General features: G+C 41.7%; 1 protein-coding gene across 2 annotated transcripts; it reads left to right on the top strand.

Moving 5' to 3' along the window:
- The first annotated feature begins 1,394 nt into the window (after positions 1-1,394).
- On the top strand, positions 1,395-15,704 carry si:dkey-178e17.3 (somatomedin-B and thrombospondin type-1 domain-containing protein). Of its 2 annotated transcripts, none has more exons than XM_038704412.1 (5): positions 1,395-1,847; positions 9,095-9,277; positions 9,760-9,850; positions 13,598-13,756; positions 14,245-15,704. In XM_038704412.1, exons 1-5 carry the CDS (start codon positions 1,598-1,600, stop codon positions 14,348-14,350), a joined length of 789 nt encoding a protein of 262 aa, XP_038560340.1. In that variant the 5' UTR covers positions 1,395-1,597; the 3' UTR covers positions 14,351-15,704. The 2 variants fall into 2 exon arrangements, with proteins under 2 accessions (XP_038560340.1, XP_038560339.1); XM_038704411.1 differs by having other exon boundaries at positions 9,092-9,277.
- The last annotated feature ends 2,648 nt before the right edge of the window (positions 15,705-18,352 follow it).

The raw sequence follows: 18,352 nt of genomic DNA, 5'->3' as shown, positions 1-18,352 counted from the left end.
TAAGAGGTGGAAATTAATGATGTACATTTAATGAAGAGTTCATGCTTTTCTCCCACTTCCTTTTATAGATGGAAACACTTATACTCTATATCAGTGGTTCCTGACCTTTTGCTTTGAGACCCCTTAAGTTGAAGCAGTGTCTCCTTGTTACCTCACATCATAGGTCATGGTCTTAATGTGGAGGTGAGTTAAACAAATACTTTCCCCTCCTATTTGAAGAATTGTTACTGTTTAAAATGTCCAGTATTTCACAAGTAAAAAGCAAATCATGTGTTTGCGTAACAGAAACATATATTTTCTTTCTCATACTCTTAACCCCTTAGATTTAGTCTGGGACCATGGGGGATCTGGGCCCCCAGGTTGGGGGAACCACAGCTCTGTCATATCCCATTATCTCATGGTTGTTGTTAGTGATATTGCAGAGTAAGGTTCAACTTGTGAGCTCATGTTAAAGTTTAAATAACCAACAGACCTCTAAACAGCAACCAGACCAACTAATCTTCATACTTAAAAGAGAAAACGTCTTACAGATTATGCATCACACATAACATGGAAATGTAGCACTAATATTTGCTTATAGAATACAACATGAAGCAGTGCATTTACAGGAGATTTAATCTAGTATTTATCCACAGATCTATGCCATTGGTTCTTTTACTGAAGTAGGGGATTTGAATCCTTTATAACTGACTCTTTCTTTGCTGATGTGCTTTTACAGTATCCCCCATTGCATTGCATTTCTCCCCAAGAGCCTCCATTATGTCAGAACCAGTGAAGGGTAAGTAATGTTATTGTTCTCCAGTCAAAGGCCTGGATGCTCTTAGTTCTATGGGATGAGTGAAGATAGTTTTGTCGCTGCAGCTAAAAAAGGACCTCCTCATTTTGCGCGTTAGCTGTTGCCTGACTGTTATTTTGATTTAAACTTTCTCTTCGTAGGCTATTTACTGATTTTGATATAAAGTGGCAGCGCCGCTGTCCGTGGTGCTGAATCAGATTTTCTGATCGGAAGCTTAACTGATCTAGATAGTTTTAAAACAGTTTTCACAGATATCTTTTCACTTGAGTGCAGCTCATCTTTTGCATTCCTGGAAATGTTTTTGGTTCCATGTTTGGTGCAACAGTGCAAGTCCCTATAAATGCATCCATTAGGGCTTATTTTGGGTGGTTTGTCTACCCCCAAAATCAATGTTGTCTTGGTTTGCAACTTATTTGGATTTCAGCAGCTGGGGTGGTCCACTACCTTTTGAGAGAATAATAAGACATTCTGTAACAGCACCCCTTTGTTGAGTTAGAAATTGCACAACCAACCGCACGAGAGAGAGGGGGTGGGAGGTGGTACTGTATGTCTTTCCTAATAATCAACAGTAGCTCCAAGGGGCGGTGCCCGACAGACGGATAGAGGGGAACTGGTGTTCACCCAGGCTCCACTTTTAAGCATCACTTGTTCGTGTAGGTGTCAGTGCCGAAGTTTCCTTGGATTTGGATTTTAGAAAATGCCGCAAGTGTCTGTGTAACATAAATCAGGTTTAAGCAACATCCAAAGTGACACATACACCAGCGGAGTGTGTGTGAGTGTGGATAGGTGAAAGTTTCCGTCATGGGAGCGCATGGATGGAGCTCAGCGCGTCTAGGGTTTGTCGTTTGTGGATATTTTGCGTTTTTCTGCGGGCAAATTGTACCACGGGCTGAAGCAGGCTGCAGAGAGAGGGAGAGCCCAAACTGCTGCACGGGTCGGAACAACGAATGTTTTGAGTACAGCAAGAGAAAAACAGTGTGCTACTGTGATACCTACTGTCAGAAAACCGGAGACTGCTGCGAAGACTATCAGCGTGTGTGCCAAATATCCGGTGAGTTGTTTGTTCTATCCTGGTCACTGAAATTTGACATGAAATAACTTGTTGTTGCTTTTAAGGCTGGAAAGCTCAGCGTTTGGGGGAAATTAACGCATAATCTGTACAGATCAGATTTTACGTGGATTCCAACAGTGTCCTGTCCAGTGACGCCTGTTGTTCATTGTTGTCCAGTTTGAGCCAGAGATGGCTGGCATCGAGGTGACATGGAGACAGTGAGACATACTACACATAGCTGTCTCTAGTGCGCCCATTAAGGCTGTTTGTTTAAGTGACCAGCCAGAAGTGAACATTTGTAAGGGGGACTTGGAGGGTTATCACCTGTCTTCAGCAGCAGGTTGTGTGTAGGGGTTTGTAAGTTTGCAAGGTTGACCCTTGAACATTAAAGCTGCACAACCTGGCCATGAAGAGGTCAGAAAGTGGAGTGAGGGATCACAACAAAGTCACAAATCAGCATGGCAGTTTCCTCATCAACAACAAAAGAATAAACTGCACTTTGAATCATGAGCTCAAGTTCACTGTTCACTTAATCCTTAAAATGTGAGTGTGTGTAACCTCTTTCCTCATCATCCTGCCTGCTGCTATATATGGACAAATGAGGGAATGGACACCATGGGAACAGACTGCCAAAGATGGTCAGGATTACAGTAGAGCTGTGTCTGAGATGTGACAGAGGCAGCTCTTACAGTACGTTGAAACATCCCAAGTTCACAAAGAATAATTATCTACACTAAGAGTGTGATGCACATCTTAAGTGCACCTTAACAAGCACCTGCAGGGTCAGTCCTACAAGTCAAAGAGCACTTAAAATACTGCAGCTATCCCTCTATTTAGACACAGCTAGTGTATACATAGTGAACCTTTGTTTGAGTGTTGTATCTCTGCTGTGATGTGAACAGGCTGCCTCTTCCAGACTTGAGTTAATCACTTAAAAGCGTGCTGTGATGGAAGCAGTAATACACTTAATTAGACCTCGTTGTTTACTGCAAAGATATCTGAACCACCTGTTAATCACTGTTTAAGGAGTAAGCGCTGTGTTTTGCACATTTCAATTTACTTCAGTACTTAGTATACCTTACATTGCAACTAGTCTTTCGTAAAGCATAGACCTCTAACCTTAATTTCAGTTAAGATTCAATATGAATTCAGGAAAGATCAATTTGTCTGTTGCACAGATTGTAAAGCAAATTTGTGTTTTTGGCTATAGAAATAATAGTTGAGACAAGTGGCCCATCTCAGTTTGCTTCATGACTGCTTTTATTTTGGTGGTGTTATTGTCATGCGGTCACAACACATGAAGAGGTGTGGCTACTGTCAACTAAAACTCACTACACATAGGAGGAAATATTGCAGACTCAAATGTCAACTCAATTTGTGCTTTTTATCCACCAATCACTCAAAGAGGCATGTAGAGGCAACATTTATCATCCAGCAGCCAGCTGAGTGCAGTCCAGGCATCACTTGATCCATTGCATGTGCCTGCCAAGATGAAACTTAACAGAGTAAGCACAGGAAAGCACCTCAGGTCAGTGGTGAGTCATCACTGTACTGCTCAACAGCAGCTGGTCCCTCAGAGGTCTGCTAACGGTTGCCCTCAGAGGTCTGCTAACGGTTGCCATGTGCAGCGTTTCACTCACGTGTCAAACAAGGATTTTTAGCACTGTGGACCTCATGTGTTGCTCTGACAGGTAAATCCTGATGTGACACGGTACAGAAAAAAACCCAGATCTCTTTCTGGGATCAGAGTCATACATTGGTGTGATGCAGGTGAAACATGTTGGACAATGTTTCACTATACATATCTATATCTATGTCTGCTTAAATAGTCATGTGACAAGCCTCATAATCATCTACAAATTGGAAAGATGTTATTTCTTGGTAGTAAATGTACTATTGGGAATGCGTTTTTTTAATGGTTTTATAGATCTGTCTGAATCTGAACAGGATAATGATGTTATTTTGGCCATAACCTATGAATGCAGTATGGCTCATTGAACACTGAGTGATGCTGAGAAAAACAACTTGACTTCCTCCCTCTGCAACCTGAGCATCCTTATAGAATAAACACAACATTCAGTTTGTGGCTTGGCTCAGTTCCATCAAAGCACCCTGGTGTTTTCTAACCCACATTGCACTCAGACTTTATCTGATCCTGCAGCTCTGTAACGCATCAAGGAGTCTGTCTGTGTACTGTCTGTCACAGTCTGTAATTTTGTCGTGTGAGCTGTAGCCGAGCAAAGAGCTTGGAGTGGGTGACATCAAAAGAGAGACCACTTGGACACAAAAGCTCAAAGCTCTTTCGAGTGGGATCTGGTCTTTCTGTCTTTGCCAGTCTTTCTGCACCATGCCAAAATTAGTACAGTAATTTAAAGTTCTCATATTTCCAGTTCAGCTACAAGACCATTTTCAAATAAGTAAAAATAAGCAACCATCTTTGGTGTCAGTCCCTTAGAGACCTAATTTTGAAACATACCGGGAAAAATACATCATGGAAGAGGCAGAACTTGATGTATATTTCTGCACTGACAGAGCACATGAGACATTTTCACTTTCTTCATCTTGCTATGCTATTGCTACAGGGCAATAAGTGTTATTAACAGATCATCACAAATGAATAATACTGCATGTACAGTGTTAGGAATCCAAGAGGGGAGTTGTCTCCTGTGTACCTTTGATACATCACATCATTTCCAAGTCAGCCATATAGTAAGTCTCTAATTGCTCATTCCTCTTCATAGACTCTATAGATGAAACTGGCCCACAGGAGGATGGTAAGGGCAGCTCCTCTCCTGCTGTGGCGTCTGGTAGTTCTCATTTCAGCAGGAAGACATTTTGTAGCCTCTGCCTCACATACACCAGAGGTTTGCTCATCATTCATCTGTCTCTCCTGCAGGCACTTCTGCTTCTCTGCCTTTCCTTTAGGGTGCGGTATTCTGTCATGCCATGATGTTTGCTTTTTTCCGCCTACGTTCACTCCCTCTTTTTCTTCGTTGCTTCCCACACGTTCTTTCTTTAACCTCTATGAGTAGCGAATGTTTTTGGCCAGCTTGGCTGAAACAACCCAGCTGTTGTAGTTTTTGGGACAAACATCTAATTGTCCAGTTTCTCCTGGTACTCACATACTGCACAGACTGTGATACGTATATACTTCTGGTTGCAAATTTGATGTCCTTCATCTGACCTCTTCATGACCAGAAAACACAAATATTGTTGTCAATTTTGAACTTGAAGGCTGTCAGCAACTTTCATAGGAACTACTTCTTCAATAGAAAGAAGTTGTACGGAAAACTGTTCACAGCGGGACTATGGATTATTCAGAGTAACACTGTCATTGTTTCACTGTTGGTCTAGCCATTGGTTCACCACATTAATCTAGACTGAAATATCTCATCAACTGGGATTGGATTGCCATGAAACTTTCCACAGACATTTGTTGTCCCCAGAGGATGAATCCCAGCTGATTTTTCCACTGGTGCCACTAGAAGATTGACATTCGTGGTTCTGAGCGAAATGCCTCAACAACTATTGGATGGATTAGCATGGAATTTGGTACACACATTCATGTCCCCCTCAGCATGAATAGTAATAACACTGGTGATCCCTCAACTTTTATTTATAGCGCCATCATCAGGTTAACTTTAGCTGTATTTTCTGTTCTAATTAGAAAATGTTAGCATGCCAACCTGCTAAACTAAAAATGTTGAACATTGTAAACACACCAGATTAGCTTCAGTTGTCCCCCCCCCCCCCCCAGCAAAGCATTTGTCTAATTAATGTGATGTTGATGAGGTAATATCTGTATGAAAGAGGGGACATTATTAATCTGTCCTAAATTTTCAGAAAAGTACTTATGAGCAATGAGTTGTTCGCTTGATATAATTCTAATCCAAAATGGTTTTATATATTTTTCTTTGTTCTTCAAGTTGTTTTTATCTGTAACCTTATAGATGTGCAAACTTTGACACTGGAGTCTAGTTTTGTTGTGCTTTCATTCAACTGTGGGAATTTACTTAAGTAAGTAAAGTCCACTTTGTCTTTGAATTACGCCTTTGAAGGTCAGCAGGTGAACCGCTTCCTTGTTTTTGTTGTTGTTTTATTAGAGGAAGCGCAGTCAGTATACAGAAGGTCTTCTTCTTCAGTTCTGCAATTTTAACAGAAAATCTGTCTCAGCTGTGTTTGTAATGAATCCTTTTAATTGGTTGGTTTATTTGGCTCCCCTTATCAAGGTGTCTACAGGAAACATTTATGTGCTAACCTGTTATTAGTGTTCAGTTCCATGTCCTTCACCCCTATGAAAAGTCTTCTCCCTTGTGTTGCTTAACATTTTATGGCTTGTCTGATGGGACCAAGGCCCAGCTCTCTACATGTGGGGGACATTTTTGGGGTGCAATGGTCCTCCAGAGCAGCTGGACATCTGGGTCCCATCAGAGAGGAGAGGGGGTGGTTGGAGGGGGTGGGAGAGTGAAAAAGAGGACCAAAAAAAGGAGACAGATGGGGGAGAAAGAACAAGAGAGAGTGTGGGACAAAGTGATAAAGGGAGAAGAAGATAAAGCAAATTGGGCGGGCAGGTCTGATAACTCTTTTGTTATGAAACCCTAAAATGGAAGCAGAATTCTGGGGGAGAGTGAAAGAAAAAGCTAATGAATGCTAATCTGAAAAGCTAGATAGTACGCTATTATCTCACTGTATCAAGTGTGACTGGAGATTGGCTGACAAGTTGGGAGATAAAAGTGCTTATGTTGGATACACATTCAGTGGTTTGGTTCAGTTAGTGCCATTTGTCTGATGCTCTGCCAGCTGCCAGGAAAATTAGCCATGCAGCCACAGACTCTGTCCAAGCAAACTGTCAACTCTATTTTTTAAGATTTCAAATACAGTGTAATCCTCTCTACAGCTATCCTACTTTAAAGCCACTGAAAACTTGGCTTTTAATCATAATATCATAAGTATTTGTGTGAGTGTTGTTTGATCAGATTTAATTGACAGTGACCAGTGACCGGACAGGAACCACCAATGTATTAGAATCTGATTCAAATGATGTTCAAAAGTCCTAAAGTGAAAACAGATGGGGGAGAATACAGATCTAAGATCAGTGGCTGATAAAAAAACTGTCTCTGTTTAATCATAGAAGTCGTCTATGAAGGGAAACATAAACTACTTCAAAGTACTAAAGTAGAAAAATGTCAGCTGATCGAAAATGCAAAAGCTGAACATGCTGACGAGTGCCATGTGTTTCCTGTATTGGGGTCGGAGTTCAGAGGTGGTGGTGTGCCTTCCAACTGGGGACTTTCTCATCCACAATGGGGACAGGGGACAACAGTGGCTGTACGCTCTGTGGGTCAGGCTGTGTCAGACTGTCAGCAGGGTTATCATGTGGGTGGTGGGACTGTCGCACTGGTGGTACCAGAAACAGAACGGGGGACCACCACAGTTTGGTAATTGCCTTTGACCTCTGGTGGCTTGGGGCCAACAGGCTGTGACTTTCAGACAGGACCTTAGCCCTATTAGTGTGTATGTTGGTGTCTATCAGAGAGGCAGTAGTCCTGTTTCCCCTCGGGTGCGGGAACTCGCTGACCCTATCGGTGTCATTACACACCCTCTGCAGTAAAGAGCTCAACTGCTTGTTTGTGTGTGTCCCACTATGAAAAAGAACGTCAGAGGATGTAGAAGAGGGAAGGAAAGGCTAGAAGACAGGAGTAAGGATAAGAAGAGGTGGAGGAGGCAAGAATAGGAAGTTGATATGGTTTCTGTGTCTGATTCGATCATGCCCCTCAGTGTTCATTCAAGGAAGGTCATGTCACTCTACAAGTCTACACAGGGTACTGTGTATGTCTGTGTGTTTTAGGGTGATGACTAAAGGTGGAACAAGCCCAAGTGGGTGGGTTTAAGCTGACAGAAATTGTTTTTTATGTGTGTGTGTGTGTGTGTGTGTGTGTGGTGATCTGGGAAAAGCAAGTGTCAGGTGGGCAGCACTAATGTGCAGGAATGTAGAGATTCCACAGTGGCTTTGTGGATGGGCTGTGTCACTGAGACAGCCACCCCCCCCCTCCACAACCCCAACAGGACCATGGGAATAACCCGAACAGGCGGCACCTTGAAAGCTCTCTCTCTCTCTTTCTCCTGTTCACACACACACATACTTATTCCCTTGCAGCATTGTACTGTAGGGTGAGTGTGTATTGTAAAGACATAGATTAGATGGCGAGGGAGGATTAGATTCAGTTATGGTATATTTATCCTCTCCCTCCCTATAATTTCCCCAAGAACGTCTAATAGCTTCAAGCTGTGTGCACCGGCTCTCATTGTATTAAACTTTTAATATCTACAAAGAAGCATCACACCAATACCAGGCTTTTGAATAGTAAGTATTTTTGGGTAAACAAATGTTTGCGTTTATTAATTTGTGTTCGGAGTGGACACTTCCTCTCTAAAACAAGGCTGTTAAATGTCTGCTGAGGTTAAATCTCTGTGTTGGACAAGGCTTGATTGCTGCTGGAGACTCTTGGCTTTGATCAGAGCAGCCATCTAGCTAATAGCTTCCTCTTAGTCTGGTGTTATTGGCTAAATCAACCTACTGAACGGGAAGCCTGATTGCTGCTGCTGCTTTGTTTATGTGGTGTGCTGTATTTGTGTGTGTGTTGAAGTGTGGGGTAGAGGCAAACCAGAGAGAACAGGATGCAAAATTAGCCTCTTATTTGAATGGCCCCCCGCATTTGACCTGGGTCGCAGACTTCCTGGGTCTGTTTTTTTTTTCACATTAGTAGATGGTAATGACCCAGTCACTCTTTTGCCGCCTACCTACCTGAGTAAATGCTCAGTGCAATATTATGCAACTCTATGTATGGGTGTGTGTTGCAACTCACACTGTCAGCCATGCAGTTAGGCATGATAGCAAAGATTACGGGAAAGTTCACAACTATTCATGGGGTAAAGATAAAATAATTTGTCAGAATTTGAGCATTTATTGTAACAGAACAGCTGGAGAGAGCTTGTCTGTGTGTATTTCTTTGCTGCCCTAATGCCTTTAAATCTTCTCAGTTTCTGAAAAAGGTACTTGACCTTCTCTGCATGTAACAATGAGAAATCCTAAAGCAACCTATTACCACTAAGATGTTCCAGATTATCTTTCTATTTATCCTATTCATATCTTACAACCTTTTCCCCATCTTTGGATTGCATGTTTTTCTCCCTATGTTTATCTAAAACCCTCAGCTGATCTCTCTGTCTCCCTGCTTCCCTAGCAGCCATTGACTGTGTGGTGGGATCATGGGGTCCCTGGTCATCATGCACATCTCCATGTGGAGTTGGCAGCACAGAAAGGAGTCGGCAAGTGTCTGTTCCCCCTAGAAACGGAGGCACACCCTGTCCTGACCTCAAACAGCGTCGAGGATGCTTTGGAAACAATGCCATATGCAGTACTGCGAAAGGTGAGAACATGACCTTTTCTACCTGCTCCTACATGCATGCATTTATGCATGTACACACTCCTGCTCTGAACTCTGTTACATATTAATTTGGTGATTCAGTATTCTCTGGGGTACCTCTTGTTAACACTGTTACTGTAAGCAACACATAATGTGCACATCTATTCTGAAGCCGTATCTCCAGCTGCACTATTTCAAATGCCTCAGTGATGCTCCTTACTATTGAATCACTTTCCCAGTAATAACACACCCACTTTTCCAAGCAGGAGATTTCCAAGGAAAACTGAGTTCCACTACCTCACACTCCACTTTGAGTCATTTTGAATCATGGGATGAGCTTCTACAGATGAAATATGGGATGTGTTTATGCCTACACTGAATTTTCTGTAATTAAAAAAGATACTCTTCAGTGAAAATAAGAGCTTATCTGACCTGATTGTTACCTCTTTCATTTCCACTTTTTCATCCCCACACCTGACCTGCAGAGGTGGCAAAGATCCTGCCTGATTCTTTCAAGAGGAACTTCAAGGACCCTTGGAGGCGACCACACATGCTGATGAAGGAGGAGAAGGCCAGGTAAGGCCTCTATTACAAGACTGCAAACAAACACACGACTGGCCCAGCCATCCCACTTTGTTTTTGTCTGTAGCACTGACTTTCATGTGCAGTCGATGCAGAGAGGCGGTAATTACAGATGAAATGTGTGGAGCATAGAATGATCAAATGTCCTGGACAGAGATTGAGATTTTATAGGAACTGAAGAGTTTAATTTCTAAAATGCTATCTTTACACTCTGGGTAAATTTTATTGGCTTTATATTTCCAATGCATACTTGATTCTAACCTTAAAAGCATAACTTTTTTTATGACTACAATTATAACCAACAACTATAACATGTGCTTCATTTTAGCAATCATTTTATATAAGAAAATGTTGTTGTGTTAGCTAGCACACCTTGGCATAAACCTCTTTTGTTCAACCTCCAAAGACGAATATCAACCACTCTGATATATGTTGATGGATTTTGCACTTGAGGTTCATGTCTGTTTTAAAAGTCTTTGTGCTCAGTAGGCTGTGTTCCAAAAGATTAGAGAGTACAGACCAAGGCTAAGGTTGCCATAGCATGCAGAGCCTTGAAATTTCTTTGACGGCATTACACAATTGCGTCATTTAATATCTGCATCATGAGCTGACCTTTACTGATAAAGCAATCATAATCCATGTTAAAGGGAAACCCTCCCTCCCTGCATGGTTGTCACATTTGACCTGAGCTGATTGCAGATGTTCTCAGAGCTGGAAAAATCAGAGACCAAGAAATAAAATCATGGCTGGTTTCCTGACAGGCCACAGCCTTTCACAATGATTAAAGTGGACATCGGATATGCTTGTTTTGACTGAAATGCAAAGCATCAGGGGATTGTAAGCACATTACTCATAAATATAAGCCATCCAGCATGGACAACAGAGTTAGGGTGATTTCACACAGACATCTGGTGCCCTGATATGTCCCTGGTGCTGTAAATTGACCCACAAAACAAGGGGTTAAAATGACATGAAATGATGACGGTAGTTGTCTTTAGATCTCTGTCATATCTGTGACATTATCTGAATGAGTAATATCTCACAAAGATGTGGAGGTTAGAAATTGCCAGGAGGCTATTGCAGTCCCCTTTTCAGAAATCATGTGTGTATGTATTGAGTGTTAAAACCTCATTTAATTTTAAAATATTCCCAAAGGTATATATGCTAATGATAATTGCTGATAGAATCTTTCAAGCATAAGTGATTATGTAAAATCTTCTCTTCTCTTTCTACCTTGTTTATTGAGTCATTTTCATTAGTTTATTATTTGCCTGTTTGCCTTGTAGCAAAGCCTTCTTCAAAATTCAAGCATGGACACTCTAAATCAGACCTGAATAATAATACTGGATGAGCTAAAAAAGAAAAAAAGAATTCTGTGTTACTGGTGGACAGGAATCACCCTAAGAAAAAACTACAGCTTCATGTTTTCTTTGACAAACCACCCCATAGGGGATGGTGTTGTGTCACAGATGGCTGAATCAGAGACAAAATAAATAGTGCAAAAGTTCAAAGTGCCTGCCAGAGAACACAGTGAGGAGAAAAACAAGTTTGATTTTTCTTTTCTCTGGTTATACTTGTGATCAAGCACAGCTTGCTGGCTTTGTGTTCATCACTCAATCACATTAAATAGCTTTTTACCCTTGAACTGCTTCAACAGGAAGAGAAGAGGTGTACAGTGGCTGAGATGTGTCAAACAAACTGCATATCCAAAGTGTTTTGTGAATTAAAAAATATTTACATTTACATTCACTCATTTTGCAGATGCTTTTATCCAAAGTAACTTACATTTTAGGAACACATACAAGTGTCAGTATAGTAAGATCTACGAGCAACCATAGATGCCAGTAAGAGCTATTAACACATAAGGGAAGCAATAAGAGTTAACAAATAGTGCAATCAACATGAGCGTGATAGAAGAAGAAGAGCACATGACGTGCATGTTAGAGGTTAGGAGTTAGAGGTGTTATAAGAGGAAGTGTTTGTGGAAGAGATGAGTTTTCAAGAGCTTCTTGAAGTTAGAGAGGGACGCTGCTCTGATGGCGTGTGGTAGCTTGTTCCACCATCGTGGTGTCACAGATAAGAACAGCCGGGACTGAGATTGCCTCGTGTGTAGGGATGGCAGAACCAGATGGAGGAGCGCAGTGGCAAAGAAGGAACGTAAGCTTGTATTATGTAGTTTAGGTAGATGGGTGCAGACCCAGTAGTTACTCTGTATGCAAACATGGAGGTCCCTGAGTAGTGGGGTGACATGAGTCCTTTTGGGTTGATCAAAAACCATTGAAGACCCGCTAAGAGGGCATTGCAATAGTCGAGGTGAGAGATAACCATGGCCTGTACCAGAAGCTGGGTGGTGTACTAAGGTAGGTAGGGTAGGGCCTGATTTTTCTAATGTTGTATAGAGCAAAGAGGCATGACCAGAAGACAACGGCAACATGGTCTGAAAAGGACATTTTGTCATCAATCATGATGTTATGGTGGATAGATTGCTTAGCTGGTTCAGTCTTACAGAGGTTCAGTCTTACAGAGGTTCAGTCTTACAGAGGTTTAACTGAAGGTGGCAAGACTTCATTCATGCTGATATGTGATATGAGACAGTCCGTGATCTGTGCAGAGACGGTGAGGTCGTCTGGCGAGAAGTACAGGTAGGGTTGCATATCGTCTGCGTAGCAGTGCTAAGAGAAACCATGCGAGCGAATGATCGGCCCAAGTGAGGTGTTGTAAATTGAGAAAAGAAGGGGCCCTAGCACAGAGCTTTGGGACACCCCTGTGGAGATGCAGTGAGAGGAAGCCAAGTGTCCTTGAACCAAAGGAGTGCATTGTCTGAGATGCTCATTGCAGAGAGTGCGGATATCAGGATGTTCTGGTTGACTGTGTCAAAGGCAGCCGATAGATCTAACAGGATAAGAACCGAGGACTGGACTAAAGCTTTAGCTGATCTTAGGGCTTCTGTCAGACAACAGAGCTGTTTTAGTGGAGTGGCCACTCTTAAAACCTGACTGACATGGGTCAAAGAGGTCATTCCATGGGAGGAATTCTTAAAAATGTTTGAAGATCGCCCTTTCAGTAATTAAGTAAGACGTACATAGCCGATACTTGCCAACTTGAGCAGGGTTGAGGGAGGGATTTTTGAGTAGCGGTGTAACCCGAGCCCTTTTGAAGGCAGCTGGGAAAGTTCCCGAAGCCAGAGAAGTATTTGTCACCTGAGTGATTGCTGACACCATGGTAGGAGATTTAGATTGGAGGAAATTGGTAGAAATCGGGTCCAGTGGGCATGTAATAGGATGGCTACATGTCAGTAGTTTCGCTCTCTGTGAAAGGAGAAAATTAAGAGAATTGTATGCCTTTGACTGTGGAAGACAGAGGAGGAGATGTAATAGGACCGCTGCAAGAGTTAGGCGTGGTGTCAAGCCTGTTGTGCCAAAACACAAGCGCATTAACAGAAAACACAAATGCAAAAGCCACAACATAGCAATGGAAGTGTGCAACAACAAAAATTCACAATGAAATGAACAGACTATTATTTCCTACACATGTGGAAGTTGAAAATGTGTTGGCTACAGAAGTGTGTGAGCAGTACCCTGTTTAGTTCTCTCAGGTTTACATCTGTAGTTTTGTGAGCCCAAAAATGTGTGATTTGACTTTCTGTAATTTAGCCAGATTTAAGTAAATGTAAGTGAAATCAAGTAAATAATTTTTGACACTTTTCCTTTCTCTTTCTCTCTCTTTACTCTGTGTTTGCAGTTACTGTGTGCACCTGCGGGTGAAACAGGCCAGTGCAGCGTGTAAACTCAAACTGTGGAGTGCTCAGTTGGTGAGAGAGAGGCTGGTCTGTGCAGAGTGTCAGAGTGATGCCATGTCAAAGTCTGACCGCTGTGGAGGTGATGGCCTAGAGAGCACCAGGTAAACCAAACAGCCAAAAGTAAACTAAAGATACATTCATCCACTACATTTCAGGAGTATACCCAAAATCGGAGTGGCCACACGGCCACACGGCCACATGACGACATTAAAGCCACTTTGTGTAGACATTTGGGCTGAATTTTTCTACTATTTAAAATATATGCAATAGAACCATTTGAAATATGCCATAATCACATAAAATCCGCACAAAGTGGATTTTAACAACACAAATGAAAAATTTTAATTTGGAAAAATGTACCATTCAAATATATATTGTACATATAGTTATATTGCCTCAATTCAAGTCAATTCAAATTAGCTTTATTGGCATGAATGTGTAACAACTATATTGCCAAAGCATTATACAAACTACATCAATCAACCCCATACATTTCATTAAACAAGTAATTAAAGCGTAAAGTAATCAAAGTGTATGTGTGTTTGTGTGTGTGTTAAAAAAATGCCTCAAACTGTCTGTTTCTCCTTAGAACATTCTGGGCAGCAGCTTCAGTCCCAGGTTGTCATGGGTCCTGGGTGCGAGAGTCGTTTTCACAGAGGTGCCGGTGTCCTCCCTATTCGGTGCTCTTTGTGTGAGCCGATATGCAAACCCCAGACATCCATATGCAGTGACAAGATTTCCTCTTAACACCTCCTGCTAACTGGGGAGAACCCTGCCAGCCAAGCCAGACCCCTCCGACCCAGAATATTGGATGGGTAACTCAAGGAGATCAGCAGCATCCTGCCACTTTTTCCTTTCACCTCATACTCTGTACTGTATACAGCATTGCTAAGCACAATTCTTGCATTTAACTTCCGATTATTTTACGTCACGGTATGTACTTATCCTCCTCCAAAGCACAGCAACATCTATATGCCTTTTTACCTCTGAATCTTTGCTATCTACCTCCATTAATGCGAGTGCATTTATTAATGCATAATGTATAAATATATTATTTTGCTTTATACATTTTCTACTTTTGATTGTGTATGTATTATGTATATGTGTCTATATAGCTACACTTCTTTGTGTCCAACCGTTTAAACACCAAACAGCAGTTGCTGCACCCAGTTTAAGCCCCAACTTTGGGTTCTAAATCACCTATAGGTTGGAGATGCTGAAAACTCGTTCATCCAAATTGTATCCATTGCTAGAATCATTGAGTCACTATATCTGTGTTTTACAGTTTTGTCCCTATTATTATATCTTTTCAACAAAAACATTTATACCAGCAAGTCAAGTTGAATATCAGGTATTGATTCTCAGGTGCTGAGATTTGTGTCTTTGTCTCCCATCAAGCTTTCTATTTCATGTCTGCCTCTTCTGGTGGTCAGTTAATGATGTTTTTAGTAGTTTAGGCCTATTGTTGGAGAGGAAAAAAGAGCCATTTAAGAGAATTTCCCAGTGGTTCTCTCTGTCCTCTGTGTCCAAGATGGAAAAGAACTGCTTCGTAATTATGTTTTCTCTCACTCCCTGCCCTGCTCAGAAATCCTGTTACCTTCACAAGGGAGTTTTATCAGCAAAGTATAATCTAACTATCACATACAGCCACGTTACTCCTATTTTATTAATTAACAGAATCTCCTCCCAGTACTCCCAACAGCTTCATGAACTGCACTTCTTCTCTGCTCTTGTTGTCTCTACTGACTTGGTGTTGTCTTTAAATGAAACCAGCAGATGAACCACAGCATTACCTTCTTGGCTTAAAAACAGTCAGTCGTCTGGTTCAGTACACCTTCCCGCATCTCTTGTACGGCTGGTTTAAGAAGACGATAAGTGTAGTCCCAGTTAAGGGTCTTTCTCTGTGGAAAGCTGTGACTTTCTCTTTCTCTCCTGTGTCTGTGTTTGTGTGTTTATTTATTATAAAACAAGTGATGATTTTATTAGTGCAGCACAGCATACTCTGTACACTGTCCATTAGTGAAAATAAACAACTATACTTTCATTTCACCCCCTCTCATATTTTCTATGTGGGTATTTCATTGCACTCAGATTAAGCAACACTTGGAAGTGGAGTTTTCGTAACACAGACCACCATTAACATTTCTGACTTCTCCCCTCTGCAATTACTACTATGAGCACTGCTAAGTATATCCCTCGGTTTGACCAGTGTTTACATGCAACACTTCCCAGTTAAAAGAGGAGCGCCGTTGGACATAGGTAACTTAATGCAAACACGTACCCATCAACATATTTTTGTTGCATTCCTGGCATTTTTTTTCCTGTGGTGTAAACGGGATGACGATAAGTAAAATGACAATAATGTGTATAATCAATGTTTTTGTGCTACATTCTTCTACAATTTGGGGTTCGTGTTTGTGATGTAACTGCTGGAGATGATGTGTGGAAAGGCTAAATATGAGGCCTGAGACGCTGACATCATCTGAAAATACATCTGTCACTCACATTTTTTTTGGCTTTCACAGCAGCTCTGGACTATTTAATGGCCAGTTTGCCTCCTCGTTCTTATGATATATGGACTAGTTAACTGAATATGGAGGAGGGGATGTCTAAACCTTGACTCCGACCCTGAAAGGTATTTACAAAGCCACTGCTACTTGCCCTTGCTGACAATTTCTAAACATTTTCCAACCTTATGTCCCACAAATAATGCCAATTAAACCACAATCTCAGAACCTTGTAATGTCTTCCATATTATCTTGCCTTGTGTGAAACCCACCAAGTCATTCATTTTATTGCTCATTAGTCAGGCTGTGTAATGTACAGTGTAGCCCGTCATCACAAGTCCTGTAAACAAGAAGGCAATGAGATTTAGCAAAGGAAAGGTGATGCAAAGCACTACTTAGGGTGGGTTTAAACATGTAGTCCCATATTAGTCCTTTGAGAAAGATCGAAACTCCTGGCTACTTTCATGTGTTTCGTCTCAGAAGCACTTGAACGTTACCTCCTCCATTAATCTCTCTAGCATCCCTCCCCCTTTTCTCTGCACTCCTCCCTCCCTCCACCCTCTCCCTAGCTCCCTACCAAACTCCCCTCAGTCAGCACAACTCTTTATTTTCTCTTACTACAACAGTGGCAATAGAGTGCTGTCAGCCTGACTGTCCATCCCCTATGAAGCAGGCTTTACCTCCCTGGCTGCCCTGCCTCTGCTGCTAACCCGCTTTCCAAAGGGCAGGAAGGCCCATCTCTGGCCCAGTGCCTGATGGGCTCCGACAGCAGTGTGTTCTGGGATTACGCCCGCTGAAAAGGGGGGCATTCCAGCACTGACTGCCTTTGTCACAGCACGGCCACTGTTTGCTTTTGACATGACAGCTGTTCAAAGCCCTCCCGGCCCCCATGGACGGCGTGAAGGGAAAGAACCTCGGGTTGACTTCCGTTTATTGGTGGTGTCTGTGGATATGCCACCTCCACCTGAGGTCCCTTCAGCAGTATATGTATCTGTAGCCCCAGTTTGTCCATCTCATATAATCACATTGTTTTTACATCATTACATTTAAGTCACAAAAGCAAGTACAACATTGTGGAATGAGGGCTGTCACCTGAACTTCTCTTCTAGACTTTTCTATCCTGCAGCTACAAAAATAGTTCCTCCAACCAATGTTGCATCTTCTTGATTTATCTACATTGCTTTACTGGAACATCCTTGACTTCTTCTGTCCTCTCCTAGTGTGTACATGATGCTGCAATTATCTGGTACTCTATCTATATTTCCATCTACCTTGTTTACTTGGTTGTTTGTGTGTGTACACCACGCGTGCAATAGGAAGAGTCACATTTTCCATGTTAAAGTGCAGGGGTGTAGATAGGAATTGTCTGCCCTATACATCCCTTCACCACCATTTCCATCTGTGTCCCCCCATCGACAGCTCAAACACAACCCAATGTATTCATTTAATGATCATTTAATATACTCTTCCTACATGAAATATGTTTTGAACACTCTATTCAGTGTTAATCAGATAATGTACTGACCAATAGCCCTTCCTTTCAAAGCCCTAATTATTTTTGAGAGGGTTTTGTTGGTGGTTCTGCAGCATTCAACCCAGCCTAGCTTCAAATAAATATAAAATAAATTAAATATAAATCATCTACAAACACATGCTCGAGAACTTGCAAAAAACTTTCTAGTTCAGAGATGCAGGAGCCTCCTCAGCTCGTGGGCCCTGTGTATTTGGTACCCCCATTTCCCCTGTGTTCCCCCAGTGTTGTGCATATATGTGTTTTTGGGAATTGTGTACTGTAATTAGCAAGTCATCCTAATGGTTGCCTCTGTAGGAGCAGCTGGTCCAACACAGAGGAATGATAATGAATAGACGCCTCTACATGAGGACCTGAGCCACACACAGCAACACAGCTGGTATAAAACAGAGCCAGTAAACACACATGCATCTTATAATGGTCATCTTGAAAAAAAACCAATCATCATTTTCTTATTTTTAAGGATCAAGCATCATTATCAGACATAACAGTTCATGTCTTTTGGTATATTTTGTAATTGCAATAAAAGATGAGATTCTTTGAACAAGCGAAAACTAAATTTACTTCAAAATTATGAAGTATTATGTTTACTTTGAGTAGAGTTTGATATAGGCAAGTTATTTTCAACAGTAATAAGTGTACTTAGATTGTAAAATCAC

The sequence above is a fragment of the Micropterus salmoides genome, unplaced genomic scaffold (genome assembly GCF_014851395.1).
Source record: "Micropterus salmoides isolate LMB-PRFRI ecotype aquatic unplaced genomic scaffold, ASM1485139v1 Ms_hic_scaffold_7, whole genome shotgun sequence".
Classification (NCBI taxonomy): Eukaryota; Metazoa; Chordata; class Actinopteri; order Centrarchiformes; family Centrarchidae; genus Micropterus; species Micropterus salmoides.
The sequence above is the reverse complement of the archived record's forward strand: the minus strand, read 5'-3'. Positions and strand labels throughout refer to the sequence as shown.